The sequence below is a fragment of the Pelmatolapia mariae genome, linkage group LG22, assembly GCF_036321145.2.
Source record: "Pelmatolapia mariae isolate MD_Pm_ZW linkage group LG22, Pm_UMD_F_2, whole genome shotgun sequence".
Taxonomy (NCBI): domain Eukaryota; kingdom Metazoa; phylum Chordata; class Actinopteri; order Cichliformes; family Cichlidae; genus Pelmatolapia; species Pelmatolapia mariae.
Genome location: NC_086245.2, coordinates 5,411,603 through 5,430,574, shown reverse-complemented (window position 1 = coordinate 5,430,574; position 18,972 = coordinate 5,411,603). Strand labels below are relative to the sequence as shown.

The following is an 18,972-nucleotide window of genomic DNA, read 5'->3' as shown; positions in this document are numbered from 1 at the left end:
CACGGTCCTGGGTCGATGACCCAGTGTTTTGTTTGTTATTATTATTGTTGATTTATTTATTATTGTCTGATTTCTTTGCTGTAAATTACTTGTGTTCTGGTTTGATTTTCATCAATGTTAGGACTTTTAGTGTTTAGGTTTCTTTCTCTGTATTTCTAGTGCTCTAGTTCTTTGTTCTGTGATTTCTAGTTCTTAGGTTTTGTCCCTTTTAGTTCAGTGTCAACTCTACAGCTTTGTGAATTGTCTCTTGTTTCCTGTTTTATTTTGATAGTCCCAGTCCTATGTGCAGTGAGTCTAGTTTGCTTCTCATTGTTTCCCTGATTACTCCACTGTGTATTTAAGCCCTGTGTTTGCCTTTGTCCTTTGTTGCATCATTAACGTTGGTTCACCCTCATACTGTGTGTTTTCCAGTGTTTCCCTGTGAGCATTACTTCCATTAGATTTATCCCAGTTTAGTTTTGGTGGTTTCACATAGTTATTTTAACTGTGTGTAGTTGTTGTTTTGAATGGTCGCGTGTGGTGTTTTTGTATTACTTCCAAGCCTGCAATAAAGCAGTATTTAAGTTCACGTTCTGCCTTTGAGTCCAGTGTTTGGGTCCTTTTCCTGCAACACACAGCTGTTCCATGACACAACCAAATGATAAAACAATGATAAATAATTTCTATTATTGTGGCACATGATTTTTTTTCCATCTTAAAGAGTTAAAAGTGAATTGTTTAGTTATTTTTAATATTTTTTTTTTTTTTTTAAAAAAGGTCAAACAGGGTCAAATGAAAAAATTGAAATATACATCTTGGTAGATGACTTTCATTTCACAAATGAAAAGAAAATGTTTATCTTTCATTTGATGGCTTACGTCTGTGAGCCCTTCAAGGACCTTAAGGTTTTCAGTTCAGTTGCATGAGCCTTGCCCTGTGCTGCAGTATGGGCAGGTTTTTGCCACAGCACTAAAATTTTCACATCTGTCAATAATCACTACATCTGTGAAAATGTAAGACGACAGTATACTATAAACATGACACATACCATACTATAATCCTATGAGAACTAAAGCTTCACTAAAAACACATCACACTTATTGAAAGAGGAGGAAAGAATGGTCTCAGTGTGAGCTGGATAATAGAAGATTACAGAAAGACCTGTATAAGTGTATCAGTAAATTTACGCCATATGTACTTTGATTTCAGGTGATTGGACACAGGAATAATGTGTAATTTTCAATTATTCAGTTTTATTTTTATTCTTAATCCTGCCTGGACTCTCTTGTAGTGTTGCTAGTTACAGATTCTTCATATACAGTGGCTTGCAAAAGTATTCGGCCCCCTTGAACTTTTCCACATTTTGTCACATTATAGCCACAAACATGAATCAATTTTATTGGAATTCCACGTGAAAGACCAATACAAAGTGGTGTACACGTGAGAAGTGGAACGAAAATCATACATGATTCCAAACATTTTTTACAAATAAATAACTGCAAAGTGGGGTGTGCGTAATTATTCAGCCCCCTGAGTCAAAACTTTGTAGAAACACCTTTTGCTGCAATTACAGTTGCCAGTCTTTTAGGGTATGTCTCTACCAGCTTTGCACATCTACAGACTGAAATCCTTGCCCATTCTTCTTTGCAAAACAGCTCCAGCTCAGTCAGATTAGATGAACAGCGTTTGTGAACAGCAGTTTTCAGATCTTGCCACAGATTCTTGATTGGATTTAGATCTGGACTTTGACTGGGCCATTCTAACACATGGATATGTTTTGTTTTAAACCATTCCATTGTTGCCCTGGCTTTATGTTTAGGCTCGTTGTCCTGCTGGAAGGTGAACCTCCGCCCCAGTCTCAAGTCTTTTGCAGACTCCAAGAGGTTTTCTTCCAAGATTGCCCTGTATTTGGCTCCATCCATCTTCCCATCAACTCTGACCAGCTTCCCTGTCCCTGCTGAAGAGAAGCACCCCCAGAGCATGATGCTGCCACCACCATGTTTGACAGTGGGGATGGTGTGTTCAGAGTGATGTGCAGTGTTAGTTTCCACCACACATAGCGTTTTGCATTTTGGCCAAAAAGTTCCATTTTGGTCTCATCTGACCAGAGCACCTTCTTCCACATGTTTGCTGTGTCCCCCACATGGCTTGTGGCAAACTGCAAACGGGACTTCTTATGGTTTTCTGTTAACAATGGCTTTCTTCTTGCCACTCTTCCATAAGGGCCAACTTTGTGCAGTGCACGACTAATAGTTGTCCTATGGACAGATTCCCCCACCTGAGCTGTAGATCTCTGCAGCTCGTCCAGAGTCACCATGGGCCTCTTGGCTGCATTTCTGATCAGCGCTCTCCTTGTTCGGCCTGTGAGTTTAGGTGGACGGCCTTGTCTTGGTAGGTTTACAGTTGTGCCATACTCCTTCCATTTCTGAATGATGGCTTGAACAGTGCTCCGTGGGATGTTCAAGGCTTGGGAAATCTTTTTGTAGCCTAAGCCTGCTTTAAATTTCTCAATAACTTTATCCCTGACCTGTCTGGTGTGTTCTTTGGACTTCATGGTGTTGTTCCTCCCAATATTCTCTTAGACAACCTCTGAGGCCGTCACAGGGCAGTTGTGGAGCTGTTTTGCAAAGAAGAATGGGCAAGGATTTCAGTCTGTAGATGTGCAAAGCTGGTAGAGACATATCCTAAAAGACTGGGAGCTGTAATTGCAGCAAAAGGTGGTTCTACAAAGTTTTGACTCAGGGGGCTGAATAATTACGCACACCCCACTTTTCAGTTATTTATTTGTAAAAAATGTTTGGAATCATGTATGATTTTCGTTCCACTTCTCACGTGTACACCACTTTGTATTGGTCTTTCACGTGGAATTCCAATAAAATTGATTCATGTTTGTGGCTGTAATGTGACAAAATGTGGAAAAGTTCAAGGGGGCCGAATACTTTTGCAAGCCACTGTAACACCAGCAGCTAAACTCCTGCAAACTCCATACCTTCTGTTACTTTCTGCAACTGCTCTTGACGTAGGAGATCGCACTTTTCTCCTCTCCTCCTCCTCTCCCTTAGCTTCCCTGCTTAGCCTCTTGTGTCCTTGTCTAGTCTCATGTTTTTTGTATTACTTTTCCCTGGAACACTCTCTCACAGTCTGTTCTCTAAAACCTAAAAGAGAATTATGGATTTGATCAACTGGTCCCTGAATGCAATTGACACCCCTTTCTCAACGAGAAGTTTGGGCTTGGGTGAGCCTGAGTGCTGAAGATATCTACCTATTCTGAACCATGATAACAGGGTTCTTGCTGATCGGAGCTGGCTTGGCCCTGGCTTATCGAAGAATTAAGGAAGCGTAACCGGCTGTTCAAACCCCCACAAGGCTGCCCGCTGGGATTGAAACGATGGGACGAGGCATGAGTTTCTCAAAATGGGCTCATTGAGTGCAGCACGGATAAGATCTTGGAGAAGCTTACGGCTGCCGTGAATACTCAGAATAAGACCTCTGAGTGCAAACTGGATTACATCTTGGAGAAGCGCACTGCGGTCGTGAGTTCTCAGAATCTGCTCTTTGACCACAAGAGTGACAACATCACGGAGCGTAAGTTTGATAACATCATGGAGAAGCTCACGGCTCTCCAACGGGAGATTGGAGAGACCAGTGTCGGACTGTTAGAACAGCTTTGAAATTCATATAAGTTGTTCACACTAAAGTAAAAACAAACCATCGCTTCATGCGGATACCCCTTTGGCGCCAGCTGCGGTCTCTAGGCTGGAGCTGAACAACAACACCTTGATAACAGACTGTGTTTAGACTGTTCTTCCCATTCTATGCAAGGCCACCTGGGTTGGCTGGAAGACTGTTTACTTAGCCTGGCAGGGCGAAGGACACTGTCTCAGCTGAACTCTATACACACACACACACACACACACACACATATATATACACATGCAGATATACACTCATCCCCCCTCCAAATGCCTTCAACGCTTATTCCCCTCCGATGCTGACGGTGGATCAAGGAGACCAGCGCATAGGCTGCAGGCCCGGATGTACTGTCTACATCGGCTGTCTCTCACCCTTTACCCACCCCTGTTGCTTGTCATGTGTTTCTTTGGTGTATTAAGAGTTTTTTCATGTGCTATGTGCAGAGGTGTTTTTTTTCTGTGCTCAAACTGATCTCCCTGTTGGAGCTCAGTCTGGGGGGAGTTATTTTTTCTCCTTATCTTTCCTCATGTGGTGCATTTTCCATTGTTATACCTCTCTGACCTGTCTTCCCCATGTGATGTTTTTGTGTAATGTATGTATGGTCGGAGGGTAAGATGGCGCCGCCATTGCGTGCAATAGGTCGGCAGCCTTAACACGAAATTTCCCCTTGTGGGACTAATAAAGGTATATCAAATCAAATCAAATCTGCAGGGCTGAGGGGAGCCAAGTATCCATCATTTGACTCCACTGCTGTTCAGAGCCTTTCAGTTCTTTTAGTCCCAACAAGCTTTCTGTCATCTTTGTCCACTTGCTCAGAGATTTGTCTTTACCCAAGCCTGCTCGGGGCTTTTTATTTCAGCATAGAGCATTGATAAAAAGTTGGTTGTAAAATGACACGCCATCTCTACACAGTCTGAAAAGTCTGTGGAAACTAAAAACAAAGACAGCTTAAACACGACATGATATAAGTGAAAAAAATCATCCGTTTGCATTTCTCCTGCCAGCTGTAGGTGGGCTCATTTTGGAAACTGTGGGCCGTATCTGAGGGTAAGAGCAAATATAATTGTTTAGATAGGAGGACTTATCTCATCAGAGAGTTGATCTGGTGGGTGACGGTTTGACTCTCGCACAGTTTCAAGTCAAGTCCATCATATTTTCAAGGTTTGATAATCCTGGAGCTTTAACAATACAGAAAGGATGACGTTATTTGTGTTTCTTCTCTTCTGCCCTGCTGTATTTGCAGGTAAGAAAAAAACATTTAACCAAATCTGTAAACAGCAGCATGTTTGTTTTGCTTTTGTAGGTAGTTCGTAGACTCAGTATCAATGCTCATTTATTCATTTTATGAGGATATAAAACAGGATTCAGACAAATATATGTTTTACCATGTGTATGACTTTGGAATTTTATTGGTGTCAACTCTTTTTCATTACTATCATAAATGATACAGATGAAAAGGTTTGGTGTAAACAGTTAGGAGTCAGGTTTTCTTATATAAAAGGTTCAAATCAGATTTACCTCGTTAAAGTAGTTTTTTAAAGATTTAAACTGATTATTATCAATATTTTTGTCATTCAGAAAAGGGAAAACTTTTATTTTCTTTACTCACACAGGTTTATTATTTACCTATCAGTTAGTCAGAGTCCAGTGGAACCAAATATGCTGTAGAGGTGGTTTCACTCAGCAGCCAATCACATTCACATGCCCTCTGATCCCAACAGTCTGTGATATTTGATTGTGAAATGTAAATAAATTGTTTGTATATTTGCACTTATGTCTTATTTTGAATGAAGCCACTTTAATAGTCCAGTTAACTAACAACTTCATCCACATCTTTGCCAAAATATAAATAACATTAAGATTTTCTTCTGTCACATTGTGTCCTTACACACACACACACACACACACACACACACACACACACACACACACACACACACACCTACTCACGTCACTCATACGAGAATGTGTTCACCAAATCATACTGAATGCATCACATTTCACATTATATTTGTATGTTTTATTGACTTATATACTAACAATATAAACATTGTTCACCCCACAGAGAGACACTCACTGAAGTATTTCATCACTGCATCTTCTGGAAACCCAAACATCTCAGAGTTTATGGGTGTTGGGATGGTTGATGGCATCGAGGCGGGTTACTGTGACCTCAGAAACAGGATATTGGAAATAAAACAGGACTGGGCGAAGAAAATAGTGGACAAAGACCCTCGGCAGTTACAGTATTACACTCATGTGTGCTTTGAGAATCTGCCACCCTTCTTCACAGATACAATATCCACTGTGAAGCAGGATTTCAACCAAACTGGAGGTGTGATATTTTACATTATTCCTTACACCAGTCAGTACAAATTATACAAATACCTACACAAAAACGATTTAAGTAAATTAATTTTGTTATTAATTAAAGATCTTAAGTCTTAAATATTTACTTCTCCACTGAATCCAGGAACCATCAAACCTTATAGATGTGAACATACTTAAAAATGTGATAAAACAATCAATTATAATCATTGTTGTTTGTCCTGCCTTCAACAATTGTATCTTAACAGTTGTTCTGATTCTTATAATTTGTCATCTAGATGTCTACTCCCAGGATAAATTAGTTTATGTCTCTTGTCCTTCCTCTTTTTCTTTTTTTTTTTTGAGTAAACAGATCGAGTTAATTTGTACATGTTACAGCATTTCAGCTAGCTTCCATTAGTCATGCTAATAAAAAGTTGACAGATCTCAGATCTGAGCACAGCTCAAATCTTAAAGAATAGTAGTGATTCACCAAATGAATAATATTAACAAGTTCATTTTAGTGTGTGTTTTCTTTCTCTTTCTTCAGGTGTCCACTTTTTACAGAGGATAGATGGCTGTGAATGGGATGAAACCACTGGCAAGGTGACCGGATTGACACGTTATGGGTATGATGGAGAGGACTTTATTGAGCTTGATCTAAAGACACTGACATGGATCGCACTGAAACCAGAGGCTGTCAATACCAAAATAAGATGGGAGAGAGCAGGACTGAGAAACACTCAAAACTTTCTCACTGTGGTTTGTCCAACTTGGCTGAAGACAGTTTGGAACACTGAAAGAAGTTCCCTGCAGAGAAAAGGTAAAATCACATGACCCAAAGCATTTTCATGGATGCAGTGGTCTGCAGTATTTTTATATTATATGCAGTAGTTTATGTTAAAATATATGCATAAAAAAATAGTTCTCTCTGAAAAAATGTATAGGTTGACTATTACATCCTCAGTCTAGACTTAACAGGATTGTAATTTTCCATTCTTTCCAATCCCAAGATTCCTGAACAAAGGTTAAACAACAGTTCTCAAACCTATACTAACAACCAAAAAGCAGGAGAAAAAGGATTTCAACACAAAGAGCTTCTCACTCCCTTTAGTTTTTAGATTCTGATCATGCTGCTTACACAAACATTTAATTCAACTTTTACAATATTTGCTGGCTCACTTTGCCTCCCAAAGAGATATGGAGAGGTAAAAATTAAAAGTAGCAGTAACGAGTAAAGCACAAAGGACATGGAGAGCACCAGAAGGTCACACAGAAGGTGAAACAGTGTGAGACCTGTGAGGCTCAGAGAGAAGACTATATTCACACAGTGTGGAGTGAACTCAGGTGAAACCAGTGAGGGTGTGGCAGACAATCACACAGAAGGGAAACTAGACACAGGTGCAGACAATCAGCGAATCAGAGGTGGGAAGTAAAGCCACAGGAGACAGGCAACCCTACTTTTCACGTTTCCACACTGCAACTGATTGACTCGACCGACTCCTCCCGTTGTGTCTTACTCCCAATAGAGATCTCAGGGGAGCAGAAGCAGCAAGCATTTATCAATATAAAAAATCCTTCACTCAAAGCCTCATCATAATTTGATAACAGTTGAATATAACACGTGGAACAACTGTATCATAAACAGTTTTATTATAGCACAACCTCAGCTCTATTTCATCATCTCATGTGTAACAGAGCTCAGGCCATTTTCACAACTTGACAGTGTGAAAAATTATCATAGTGGAGAGGAGTGATGCACAGGTGGGGGAGACATCCAGACTGAGAGAAATTTGCCCGAGTGTTTGGAATTTTTTGCTGAGGATTGTTATGCTGGTTCATATCAATCTGAACAGATTAACTGACGCTTATTTTGGATTACAGACTTTGGACTTGGAAGCTGGAAAGTGGAGTCAGTGTGGGAGGGTTGGGCAGACTAACACGACAGGGAAGGAGGTGGATAGCTTTAACAGCAGGGAGTTGAGCGATGAGGAGGTATATGGGAGCAATACAGAGGTAAATGAGCAGCAGGAGGTGGTGAGAGGAGGTGGATACTGGATGGCTAATGGCAGAAAGAGAAAGAAGGAGCAGGAGGATAGGCTGGAAGGTAGAGACAGTAAGAGTTGGGAGGATGTGGTGAAGAAGTCCAAGCTGGAATCCCTTCATCTTGTGGTGAGCTTCCAGGGTAATGGACAAAAACAACCAGAGCACAGGTTTGTCTGATAGAGTATGCCAGAGTGTTATGGGATGGCAACCGGCTGATTGGGTGTATCTCAACCATCCAAGTGGAAAAGGCGACAAAGCTTGCGAGTGTAGGAAAAGTCAAAGTATAAAGAAGTGTGAAAGAGTGCAGAGAGTGAGTGGGAGTAAGGAGATGATAACAGGAGTCCCCTTTAGTATTAACACAGCAGAAACAGTCTAAGCTTGCATAACTGTGGAGTACAAAAAGAATAATAAGAGGATCAGAGAAACGTGTAAGTGGAGCTTAATGTTAAGGATGCAATATAAGAACTGTATTTAGTGTTTATAAAGTATAAATGTGAGGGAATGTCTCAAGACCTATAAAGTGGTTGAGTTTCGGCACCTTGCCGAAGCACGTGGAGGCAAGAGAAGGTCTTCAGATGTGGAGATCATGAATAAAAAATGTGGGGCTGGTGTCAAACTAAAATGCTTGAACTGCGGAGGGGAAGGTAGTGGTGCCTACTGAGGATGTGGGACAATGAAGCAAGAGGCCGATTTCCCACATTGGACAACCTTAAACCCATTTCTTTTGTTTTGGTACCTCCCACCAGAGGTCCAAGTGGAGCTGTGGAGCCAGCAGGTGTTTAACAAAATAACACATTTCTGTTTCATAGCCTCATGTTAAAGTAATGTCAGTTAAATATGACGTGTGGAACAACTGCAAATTGCATTTTTCCTTAACTGTTCGCATTTCCTTTCCTTACCTGTTTTTCTTTCTCAACTTTCAATACTACTTTCATCCACGTTCACTCACTCCACACAACTTCTATCTTCCTCCTCTCCAGTTCTTCCTTCAGTGTCTCTACTCCAGAAGACTCCCTCCTCTCCAATCAGCTGCCACGCTACAAGTTTCTATCCTGGCAGAGCCAAGATGTTCTGGAGGAAAGATGGGGAGGAGATTCATGAAGATGTTTATCTTGGAGAAATCCTCCCCAACAATGATGAGACCTTCCAGATGAGTGCTGACCTGAGTGTATTATCAGTCACACCTGAAGACTGGGGAAGGTACGACTGTGTGTTTCAGCTCTCTGGTGGTGAGAACATCATCACAAATCTGAATGAAAGCATTATCAGGACCAACTGGAAAGGTGAGAAAAACATATCTGAGTAATTTAGTTTGTTGATACTGTGGATTGTCTAAAATGTGAGGCTTGAATCTTTCTTCCTGGCTTCTTTTTTCATTATTATTATTACTTTGGGAATAACTGATGGGGCTGGAAAATATGTACATTCTTCGAGGCTGTTAATGCTGTTAATATTCTTAAGATTAAGAAAAAAAAACATATTTTAGTCTGTGAATTAAAAAAAAGTTTCGCTAATGTTTCATACAAAAGCCATTCCACGATCAGTGGACTAACTGAAATTGTTTTATTTTTTTAAACCCTCCAGCTCCTGTCAGTGTCACTGAACTCTCTGTGTGACTGAATCAACATCACGTAGACAAACACAGCACCCTACAACCGAGGATACACACCTCCAGTTAGACAAGTTTAGGGAACCGAAGATTCATGGTTATTTTATTAGTGATTTTTCTAAATAACAGTTCTTAAATTTCTAGTAATTTTTAATACCATTATATGATCATTCAGTTGTTACTGAAAGAGAAAAGTCAGAATCTGTAATATCAATTTCAGTCAAATTAATCTATTTCATCCATATTAACAACTTTTAGTAGTTTTCAGTTTGAGTTTTAGAGCTCAGAAACATCAAACTGTCCCGTGTGTATCCAACACTGCCTGTTCGCCTGTGTGGGTATTAAAAGGTTGCTCTACATTTATTATGTTCTCAAGTGTCAAACCAGAGCCTGACCCACTGCTTTCAGCTGGATCAGCTGGCCAAAGGTTTTTGCTTAAAGTTGTTTTATTTTCCAATAAAATGAATTTATGATTTTTTCCCCTATGTTATGAGTGTATATCTGTGTCGTGAGTGTGTATCTCAATAATGAATTGCAGATGGGATGCAATTATGCCCCTTCTGGCTGCCTTGATAATTATTTTATTCAACTTAATGTCAAATATGACAGCCTCGCAATCGTTTTCAAAATTTAGTGATAGTCATCAGCCAGAAAACTCAAAGCATAAAAATGTGACAGAAATCAGGGACAGACAGATGTTTATCATTGTAGAGAAATGAACGCCCGTAATATATTTTTAAGAAAAAAAATGTCTCAAGTAACATAATTTTGTAGATCAGGTTAAATGTTGTTGTTAGGCCTTAAATCCACATATCAGACACTGATCAACAAGCGTGTTTTATGTTGTGTGAACTTTAGATTTTTATTATTATTATTATTTATTTTATTTTTTTTTAAAAAAAGCTTTTTTTCTCTATTAGAACAAAACAAATATTTGGACATTGTGTGTTTGTTTTTTTTTGTTTGTTTTGTTGCAGTAAGTGCATATGTGATAATTCATTTATAAATGCAGGACAAAATGTCACATGCATGGTTAAATGTCCTCAGCACTGCTGTAGGTGAACGAGACAGCCAATCATACACATGTAATTAAGCTCTTTCCCAGAAGACGTCACTGCTGAGCTTTCTAACAGAGGAGGCATTGATTAAAGCTTAACCGGGAAATGACACTTTGGGCACACTGCACAAATGCTTACAGCAATTTTACAGTCTTTTCACTTTTCTGTTTACTGCGTGTAGTTTATAATGAGCCCATGAACGCTGTCTGGTCTGCTGATCCAAGACCTCTTTGAGGTACTTACCTCGAACATGCTTTTGGACCAGTCTTTCTGACTCAGACTGATGGCCAAACCTTTTACAGACTTCAGAGGAAACCAACAGCTTTTTCAGTGAGGTAAGAGATGCTGTGTGTCTTATAGTGCTTGAGCTCAGGTGGTTGTTATGCCCCAGAAACATCAGCTGTTTGGGAATATGGATCAGCAATACATCGCTGTGCTGCATTGAATGGAATATGATTTAATGCCCAAGTTTCTCTGTAAAGTAGAAACTGAGAGCACTGCCCAGTCTGTGCATTAGACCTTATCAGCTTCAGCTCACTGATCTCCAACACCCTCTTCTCCAAACAATAAACTGCTCTACAAATTCTAACATTGCATGTTTCAGTGGAGCCAGCCAAAGATAAAGAACCTCTTCTCTTCAAGGGTACAAAGGTCTTTCTTTGTTTTTTTCAGCATGAAATTATTGCTGCAGCTAGAGGTCCATGGTGTAAATGAGGCCTAATACATTAAATGTTTCATGTACTTTTTAAGTTGTTGAACCTTTTAAAGCCTGAACCATGAAATAATTGCCAGGAACTTCTGTTTTCTTTTAGATGGACCATTTAATGAACCGTTTGACAATTTATTTTAAGTAATTAAATTTTTAATTTCCATAAATGACTTATTTGTATCGTATTTGCTATATCTGACTTTATTTATTATTACTTTTTTAAAAATTGCCTAAAATGTATCATTGTCAAGGTGATCTAAATACAGGTAAGGCTCACACACGGGGCTCCCAGTGAATACAGTGCATTTAATTAAACACTTAAATTTTTGTGAAATATCTAAGGTTTTCATTACGTGTCCAAGGCATTCAACTATTTCACGCTTTTCAGCCGCAGAGAGATCATTTTTCCTTCCTATATTGCTTGAAAATGGTGGTCTGCTTAATAATGTGGAACATCCTTCTTTAGTAGTTTGCTCTCTGGCGGAATCGGCTATCTGCTGAGGTGTCTGCCCTGGAGGAGGTACCCTTGGACCACGATTATTGTTAGCAGGGAGGTATGCTGTTTGTAGTGCATTGTTAGAGTACTAGAATATTACATGTGACATCCGTATTAACAGGATTGTGTGCACCACTTTGTCCTTGCATCTTTCTGCAAACATTTCAGCGAGATGGCAGCTGTCAGTTACACCAGCCCTGCAAACCCAAGTGATGAGATGATGCGGTGGACAGTGGAAACGAGCACCCCTGAATAACTCCTGGCCACCAAGCTGGAAGATGCTCCACTCAGTAGCTGGAAACACAAACCAAGGGTCTTACTTGTGGCACCTCATTCCTTTCTGACTGAGCAGTACTGCCTCAGACTTCCTGCTCAGCCATATAACAGGCCTAGTTAACAGTGCCTGTGCATACTGAGACATTCAGGTTGATCCTGGACTTCAGTGATGAGTCCTGGTGAATGATTGTCATGTTGTGTTTGGGTTTTTTGTGTCATTTGTGTTGCACTGATGGTATTCCCTCAGTTCACACACTGTCCTAATGCAGTTACACATAAATTGTGATGTTGTGTGTAGTATGGCTTACTGCTTCAAATTCAGTTGGAGTATAACAAAAAAAATTTATTCACAGGACTTTGTACATTCTGTTCATTTTTCACATTGTTTGTTCAACAATTCAAATAACAAGTGTGACTTGTATTAACAGAACTTAAATTATTTCGTCCACATTTTACATATCCTGCACAAACATAAATATGAAAACTACAAGTGTTTGTACAATAATGGGTCCTATTCACACTACCAAGTGGCAGCAGTGGTCTTCCCACTCACCCCCTCACCTGATGCGGGATACTTGCAATCCTACAGGCAGAGGGAATCAAAGTGGCAGTTCACCACACAGCAACAGTACAGGTTTACATGACTAGGTTCAAATAATTCATATTCCAATGGTACTGTACATACTTTGTATTTTTTCTTTAGGTTGTCCCATTTTGTTTCTTCGCCTGCAACTGGGTGATTTGGCCCACCAGGCCCATCTGCTCTACACTGAAAAAATGGGAATTGGCAGGCTTTTGAATTTGCACAAATGAATTTAGTTAATGCTACACAAGCCTTTCATGTTTCTCTTATTTACATGATTGAATAAAGTACAATTTACTTGATTATAAACAATACTGAGACTACTCATTTTTCTTGCATTGATTTAAAGTGACTAAATTAGAATACTAAAACCATTGTAATCATGTTTGACCACAACCGGAAATGATGCAATATATTCAAAGACAACAACTAAATATGATTGGATAATAAGACCTAGAGTCTCATCCAATAAGACAACAACATAATTTAAGGAGAGCGCAATTGACCGCCAGATTCTAGAAGACTGTTTAGCCACATGCAACCTTTGGCACTGAGTCAGGCATACTGAGAAGGTAAGTAATTTAAATACATTTGTTTTAGTTGGGTACGTTTTCACAGAATTGTTGTAGTGCATGCTATAGGAAAAGTAATCTGTAATGCATCTACATGTTGTTTTTACAGTGCTAGCTAAAGTTGGTATTAGCAAATTGCACAAAATTGTCGGTCAGATATGGAATTTATGTATGTGACAGAGAGCACTGGCGTTTTTGATGGCTTAGCAAGTTAAAACGTCACTGAGAGAGCACAATAGTGTTTGTGTTACTCGTGCTATGGCTACAGTGGCTAATTAGTCTGGCTGTAACCAGAGTTTAAGAAGCTGGGAGCGCCACAGTGCCATACCTTAATTCTTGCTGCTGACACATTATAATAAGTATCCTGCCACCTTAGACGTGGGTTTAAGAACCTGTGCCCATAAATGCCAAATCATTTTTCCATTTAGTCATTGTTTTAGGTGACGTGTCACTTATTTGACTATTCAATTGGTCAAACCCAAATAATACAGCAGATATCTACAAGGAGATAAGTTTATTAAGCGATGTATTGTGAATTTTCCAACATTGTCCTAACAAAAATTAGGACCCTTTTTTCCCCCTTCTTTTTCTACTTTGTGTGGAACATATGTGAGCTGCTTCTCAAAACATTATGTATAAATGAGAGAAAGATTGGTACTCTTCTGGACTGGAATACCTTTTTTCAATTAAAATTAATGTTTTTGTGATGGTGGAATTTTCACCTTTATGATTACAGAATTCAAAACATCAGATGATGATAGCTTACCATCTAAACTTCCCATCTCTTGGCAAGTCTGAATTAGAGGTCTCAGCTGTATCAGCTTTTCTAGTGGATTTGCTTAAAGAGGAGATAGCTTAAGTCATTAGGTACATATTCCCTGACGTTCTAGAGGTCGACTTGCACAGTGTGTGACATTAAAGGGCATAACTTATAGAAAGGGAATGGTACTGGCCCACAGGGCAGCAGGTGGATTGCCAGAATACTGAAAAACCATATCTGCATTGTACCACAGCATATTCTACATTGTTAGAGAGCTTGGTGGCTGGTACAGAGAGCACGACAGAGCTTTTGAGCTCAGCCCAGTATCCACAAGAATATTCATTCTCGTTTCACTCTGTGAACTCCTTGATACTTATCCATTGGTTGACTATAAGATTGGATCAGTCCACATTGTGACTTTAAAAAGGCATATAAAAATAAAAGGTGTTCAGATAAGTGTAATAGGTTCAGTCGCATGTATTTCATTAGATAAATTCTTCTTTTTTTATGTCTGATCTTTATAACTTTGACTATTGGGTATGGATACCTGTATGAAAACTAAACTGAAATGATTCTTTCTGAATGTCTGATATGTAATTCTTAGTCCTATGGTCCTAAAGACTGTCTTGGCTGACGGAACCTGTCGAAGGCTCACTCTCTAATGGAGCGACTGAGTCAACTGAGGATCTCATTGTTGAAGTCAAGAGACAGTGTGGTCTTCAGGGCAGTTTCAGACTTCAGTTTATGGATTCCTTGTTTGGGAATAAGTTTCTTAACCTCACCTTAGTTTCAGAAGTAGCAGACAAAAGGACTCTTAAAGCTACTGACATGTCAAAGCCCACCACATGGACATAAAAAAGAGTAACAGAGTTGGTGAAACTCAAGATGGAAAAGACTTTTTCATACAGAAGACATGAAGTTGTTTGTGATGCACCAATGGTGGAGGCTTTCATGGCAAGATGGCCTGCTCTATTTGATTTCCATGAGGTAAGGTGTTCTTGTGGTATTAGCCTAAAATGGTTAAGGCACAGTTGTTATTTGACGGCCCATTTCTTCAGCATGAGTGATTGCAGCCTTCTTCCAGGTATTAAACCTTTGAAGCTCATTCCTCTGTGCTCATGTTTTCAGATCAACGCTGAGTTTAAGAGAATTGCCACCATCCCCCCTCAAACAAAGTTCCTGGCTCAGCTGGAGCTCTACTTGGACAACCTGGTGAAGCTGGTCAACAGAAGAGGAGAGATTGGACTAATACTGGAAAGAATTGTGGCACAAATGGATAATGTAAGTGATAAAGCCTCAACACTCACTTAACATGATCCTCTTTGGATGAAACTTTATAATTGTGGAAGATTTCAAATGTTTTCCCATGATAAATTCTCTCATTTTGTATTTTTACATCTGCTTGTTTTTTTATCCTTCACTTTGTCAACTTATTATTAATTGCCAGTAAACCTATTATTAATTTGTGTGCCTTTACTTTAAAAACATTCATGTAAAGTACACTATTAAAACTTAAATCAAGGACAAGGGCTGAATGAAGATGCTAATTACATACATTTCATTTCAGTGTGAAGATGTTGATGCTGGACGTGAGTGTGTCAAGGGAGTGTGTATCTACACAGTGAAGACCCTGGCATGCTTATCCGGGAGTATGTGGTATGTACTTGTCTTTTTTTTTCTTTTTTTTTTTGGACTTTCCACAGTGTGTCATATTACTTAGTTGGCATGAAATGACTAACATGGCTTCTTTTTTACAGGGCATGGAAGAACGTGCCATCAGTGAGACTGTTGAAGACACCACTGTTCGAATTTAAAGAGGAAGCTTCAGCAGATGAACAAGAGTTGTCCTTGCAGGCATCAGGGTGGTGAAAAATTTGGATAATGTAGCATTTGCTGTGATAATGCTATTTAGACTCATGTATGCATTAAACCTTGCCTACCCTGCTGACCTCCGCTACACCTTTGACATTTTCCAGAAGGTTTTCATGGAACTGGATGGAGCTAAACTCTCTAAATTCTTGCTTTTAAAAACCATCTGTTTCATTGAGAAGTCAAAGACAGCACTTCTGCAATTCTTTGCAGTTTATAATTTTGTGTTCAGTAACATTATACTGCTTATCTTTTTATTGCTTTCCCCTCATGTGACTGCAATGCAGGATGATTTTTCCTTCTGGAATCATGTTGTAAGAAATATTTACTGACGATTTTTAGCAATATGTTCTGAGTCAACCTTAATGTCCTGCTTATATGTTTAAAAGGAAGATTAAGATTCATGTAGGTGTTTGGTATTAGTTATGTAACAATGTCATTTAAGGCTCAACTTAGTTGAAATTTTGTACAGGTAAATACAGAAGTACAGAAGCTGAAACTGTTGTCAAATAATACACAAGTTATATTTGTGTAAATATGTTTATTCATAAAAGCTTGTTGCTTTTTTTCAGGTAGTCTTAATTTAGTTTAAATTTTCAGTTGTGTAATTAATACAAATGTTATATGTAAGAGATGACTGGCTCATCTATAAGCACTTTCTTTTATTTGCTGCTAAGGTCAGTTTTTTTTGTGAAATATTTGCAAATGTTTAAAATTTTTCTTTTAGTTATTTCTGCAGGCTATCTTTAAAAATGTGTTAACAAGTTTATATGGATGTGATTTTGGGCTTGTTTATGGCAGCTTGCTGCTTTCACTGCTGTTACAGTTTAATAAAGGTGAATTGTTCAGCAGCACTCACAGTCTTTGCCTTTTTTGTCAATAATGATCAGTTAATATTTAAATTGAAAAAATTAAGTAGGATTTAAAGCCATAATTTGTGTTGCAGGAACATAATTGCAATGTGTTTACATTACACAATATCATTGCGTACCACTGGCAATCAAAAATAAGTTGGTGTTAAACATTAAAATATATTGACATTATGCAATACATTGATATTAAGGTAACAGATAAATAGTATGTACATCAAACATGATTTTTTTAAGTAATCTGATGTAAATAAAATACTTTGATTTGACAAGCATTAATTACTCAAGGGAAAGTGGAAAATTAAGTCAGTCATACTTATTCATATTATGTGGGACCGATGTACACAATAAAATCAAGTAAATTGAAAGAACTTTTTTTTTCAGTGTAGGATTGCCCTGACAGACGGAATATGATAGGACATGTCAATGATGTTAATCCCTGAACAGGATCCACAGCATAATGTGCCAACTTCGAACTAAAAGAAAGGACAGGCACTCTCCATTATGCCCAACAGATTTATGCATGCATACTGGTGCTATACCTCCAACCTGCAGCGGCTGAGTTCTTGGCACCGGTGAACAGGTGTTCGTTTTCACCCCCGAGTCTGATGAGCTCAGCCGTCTGCTCCTTACTCCCTGGAATATGACAGGACATTGGAGTACATTTTATACCATGTTACACTTCTGTTTCATCTTTTTTCTGTTTGACGTATAGTATAATACGTTTGCACATTCAGCTGTGTGCAGACTCCCAACTTAAATCTCAGCCAAACCAATTTTCTCAGGAACAAATACAACACTGTCATAAGCCAAGCAATAACATTTGTAAGTTATTTGGGTGACTTATGTGACATGTTTAACCTGAGTGGCGACAACGCGGGGGCGTTGGAACGGAGTACGCTGTTTTTGCCGGCTGGATGAGTTATCGGTAACAGATGTCTCCGAGAACGTCAGAGCACTTGCACTGCAGATATGTAATGTGTTGCCACATTGCGCAGATATTTGGAGTTTACACGGCTACATTTTTGTCTGTTGTTGTCTTAACGTTTTTTTTGGTGACCCTCACAAGGTAATATTAAAACTGACCAGTGACAAATCAGCGGGACTGTGTATTTACAGTGATCTACGTGTGACGACTGTGGATGAATTCACTGTGACATGTACAATTACACTGTCATTATCTTTTCCATGTTGACATTTGTGTCAATACTTCCAAGGTAACATACATTTATGGATGTGAGTGCCCTCCGCCGCTGTTTTGGCTGCGTCTGTACCTGCTGCCATCATTACAAACTGAATTGGCCGGGCTGCATTATGCATTCTGGGATATGTTGGGCCACGAAGGACACACAGACCCATCCTTAAAATTCAGGGAAATGAAGGACGCATTTGAGGGCTGCATTCCTAGCAGCCTTTGGATTGGGACAGCCTTCGTCGCGTCGCTGTGACGTAATCGGCCTTAAACTGCGGCCTTTAAGGCTGCAGACCCTGAATTGGGATACAGCCATAGTCACAGCTGCTGAAGAGTCAGTTAAGATAAATAAGGAATAAGGTACATTTACAGCAACAATCTTTCATTCAGATACTTAGATTTTCTGAAATGCTCTAATTTGTCATCAGTCTTGTTATAAATTGTTGGCTATTGAAGGACTTGAAGCACTTCAAAAATATGTATGAAATTTCCATGAAAGCCATTTCATTTTGAATCTTTTTTAAAGGCCAGACTGAGTGGGCTAATCAGCAGGAAGAAGACCAGCTGAGCTCTGCTCCTCTGCAGACCAATCTCTGTTGACTGCTGATAGCCAGTGGCTATTATCAGGCTATTATTATTGCTACAACTATTCATAAATCAAAACATTATTTACTTATTTATTGGAACAGCAGGTCATGTACACTCTTTAAACATAAACTGAATCTTGAATTTAGAAAATAACTCAACTAAACAAACAGTGGATACATAAACAGCTGAAAGAACATAATGAGAGGAAAATCAGAATATCAAGAAAAGCTGTTCTTTAAGTATTTTGTGACCCTGCTTTCAGCGTGTTACAACAAAACTGATCCTTCCAATTCTGTGTTCTAAAGAAGCAGTTTATATCAGACTAATACAGGTACAGGCATGTGGGAAAGTGGGCGAGTGCAGGCA

General features: G+C 39.1%; 1 protein-coding gene and 1 long non-coding RNA gene across 2 annotated transcripts; both read left to right on the top strand.

The window, feature by feature from the left end:
- The first annotated feature begins 5,637 nt into the window (after positions 1-5,637).
- On the top strand, positions 5,638-9,739 carry LOC135932625 (major histocompatibility complex class I-related gene protein-like). Its single transcript, XM_065470124.1, has 4 exons — positions 5,638-6,007; positions 6,530-6,802; positions 9,006-9,308; positions 9,610-9,739. The coding sequence occupies exons 1-4, from the start codon at positions 5,638-5,640 to the stop codon at positions 9,639-9,641; spliced, it is 978 nt and encodes a 325-aa protein (XP_065326196.1). The 3' UTR covers positions 9,642-9,739.
- A 1,098-nt stretch (positions 9,740-10,837) lies between these two features.
- LOC135933515 (uncharacterized) lies at positions 10,838-13,196 on the top strand. The gene is made up of 3 exons (XR_010573783.1): positions 10,838-11,027; positions 11,868-11,955; positions 12,066-13,196. It is a non-coding gene; the product is annotated as an uncharacterized LOC135933515 (long non-coding RNA).
- Positions 13,197-18,972: the final 5,776 nt, after the last annotated feature.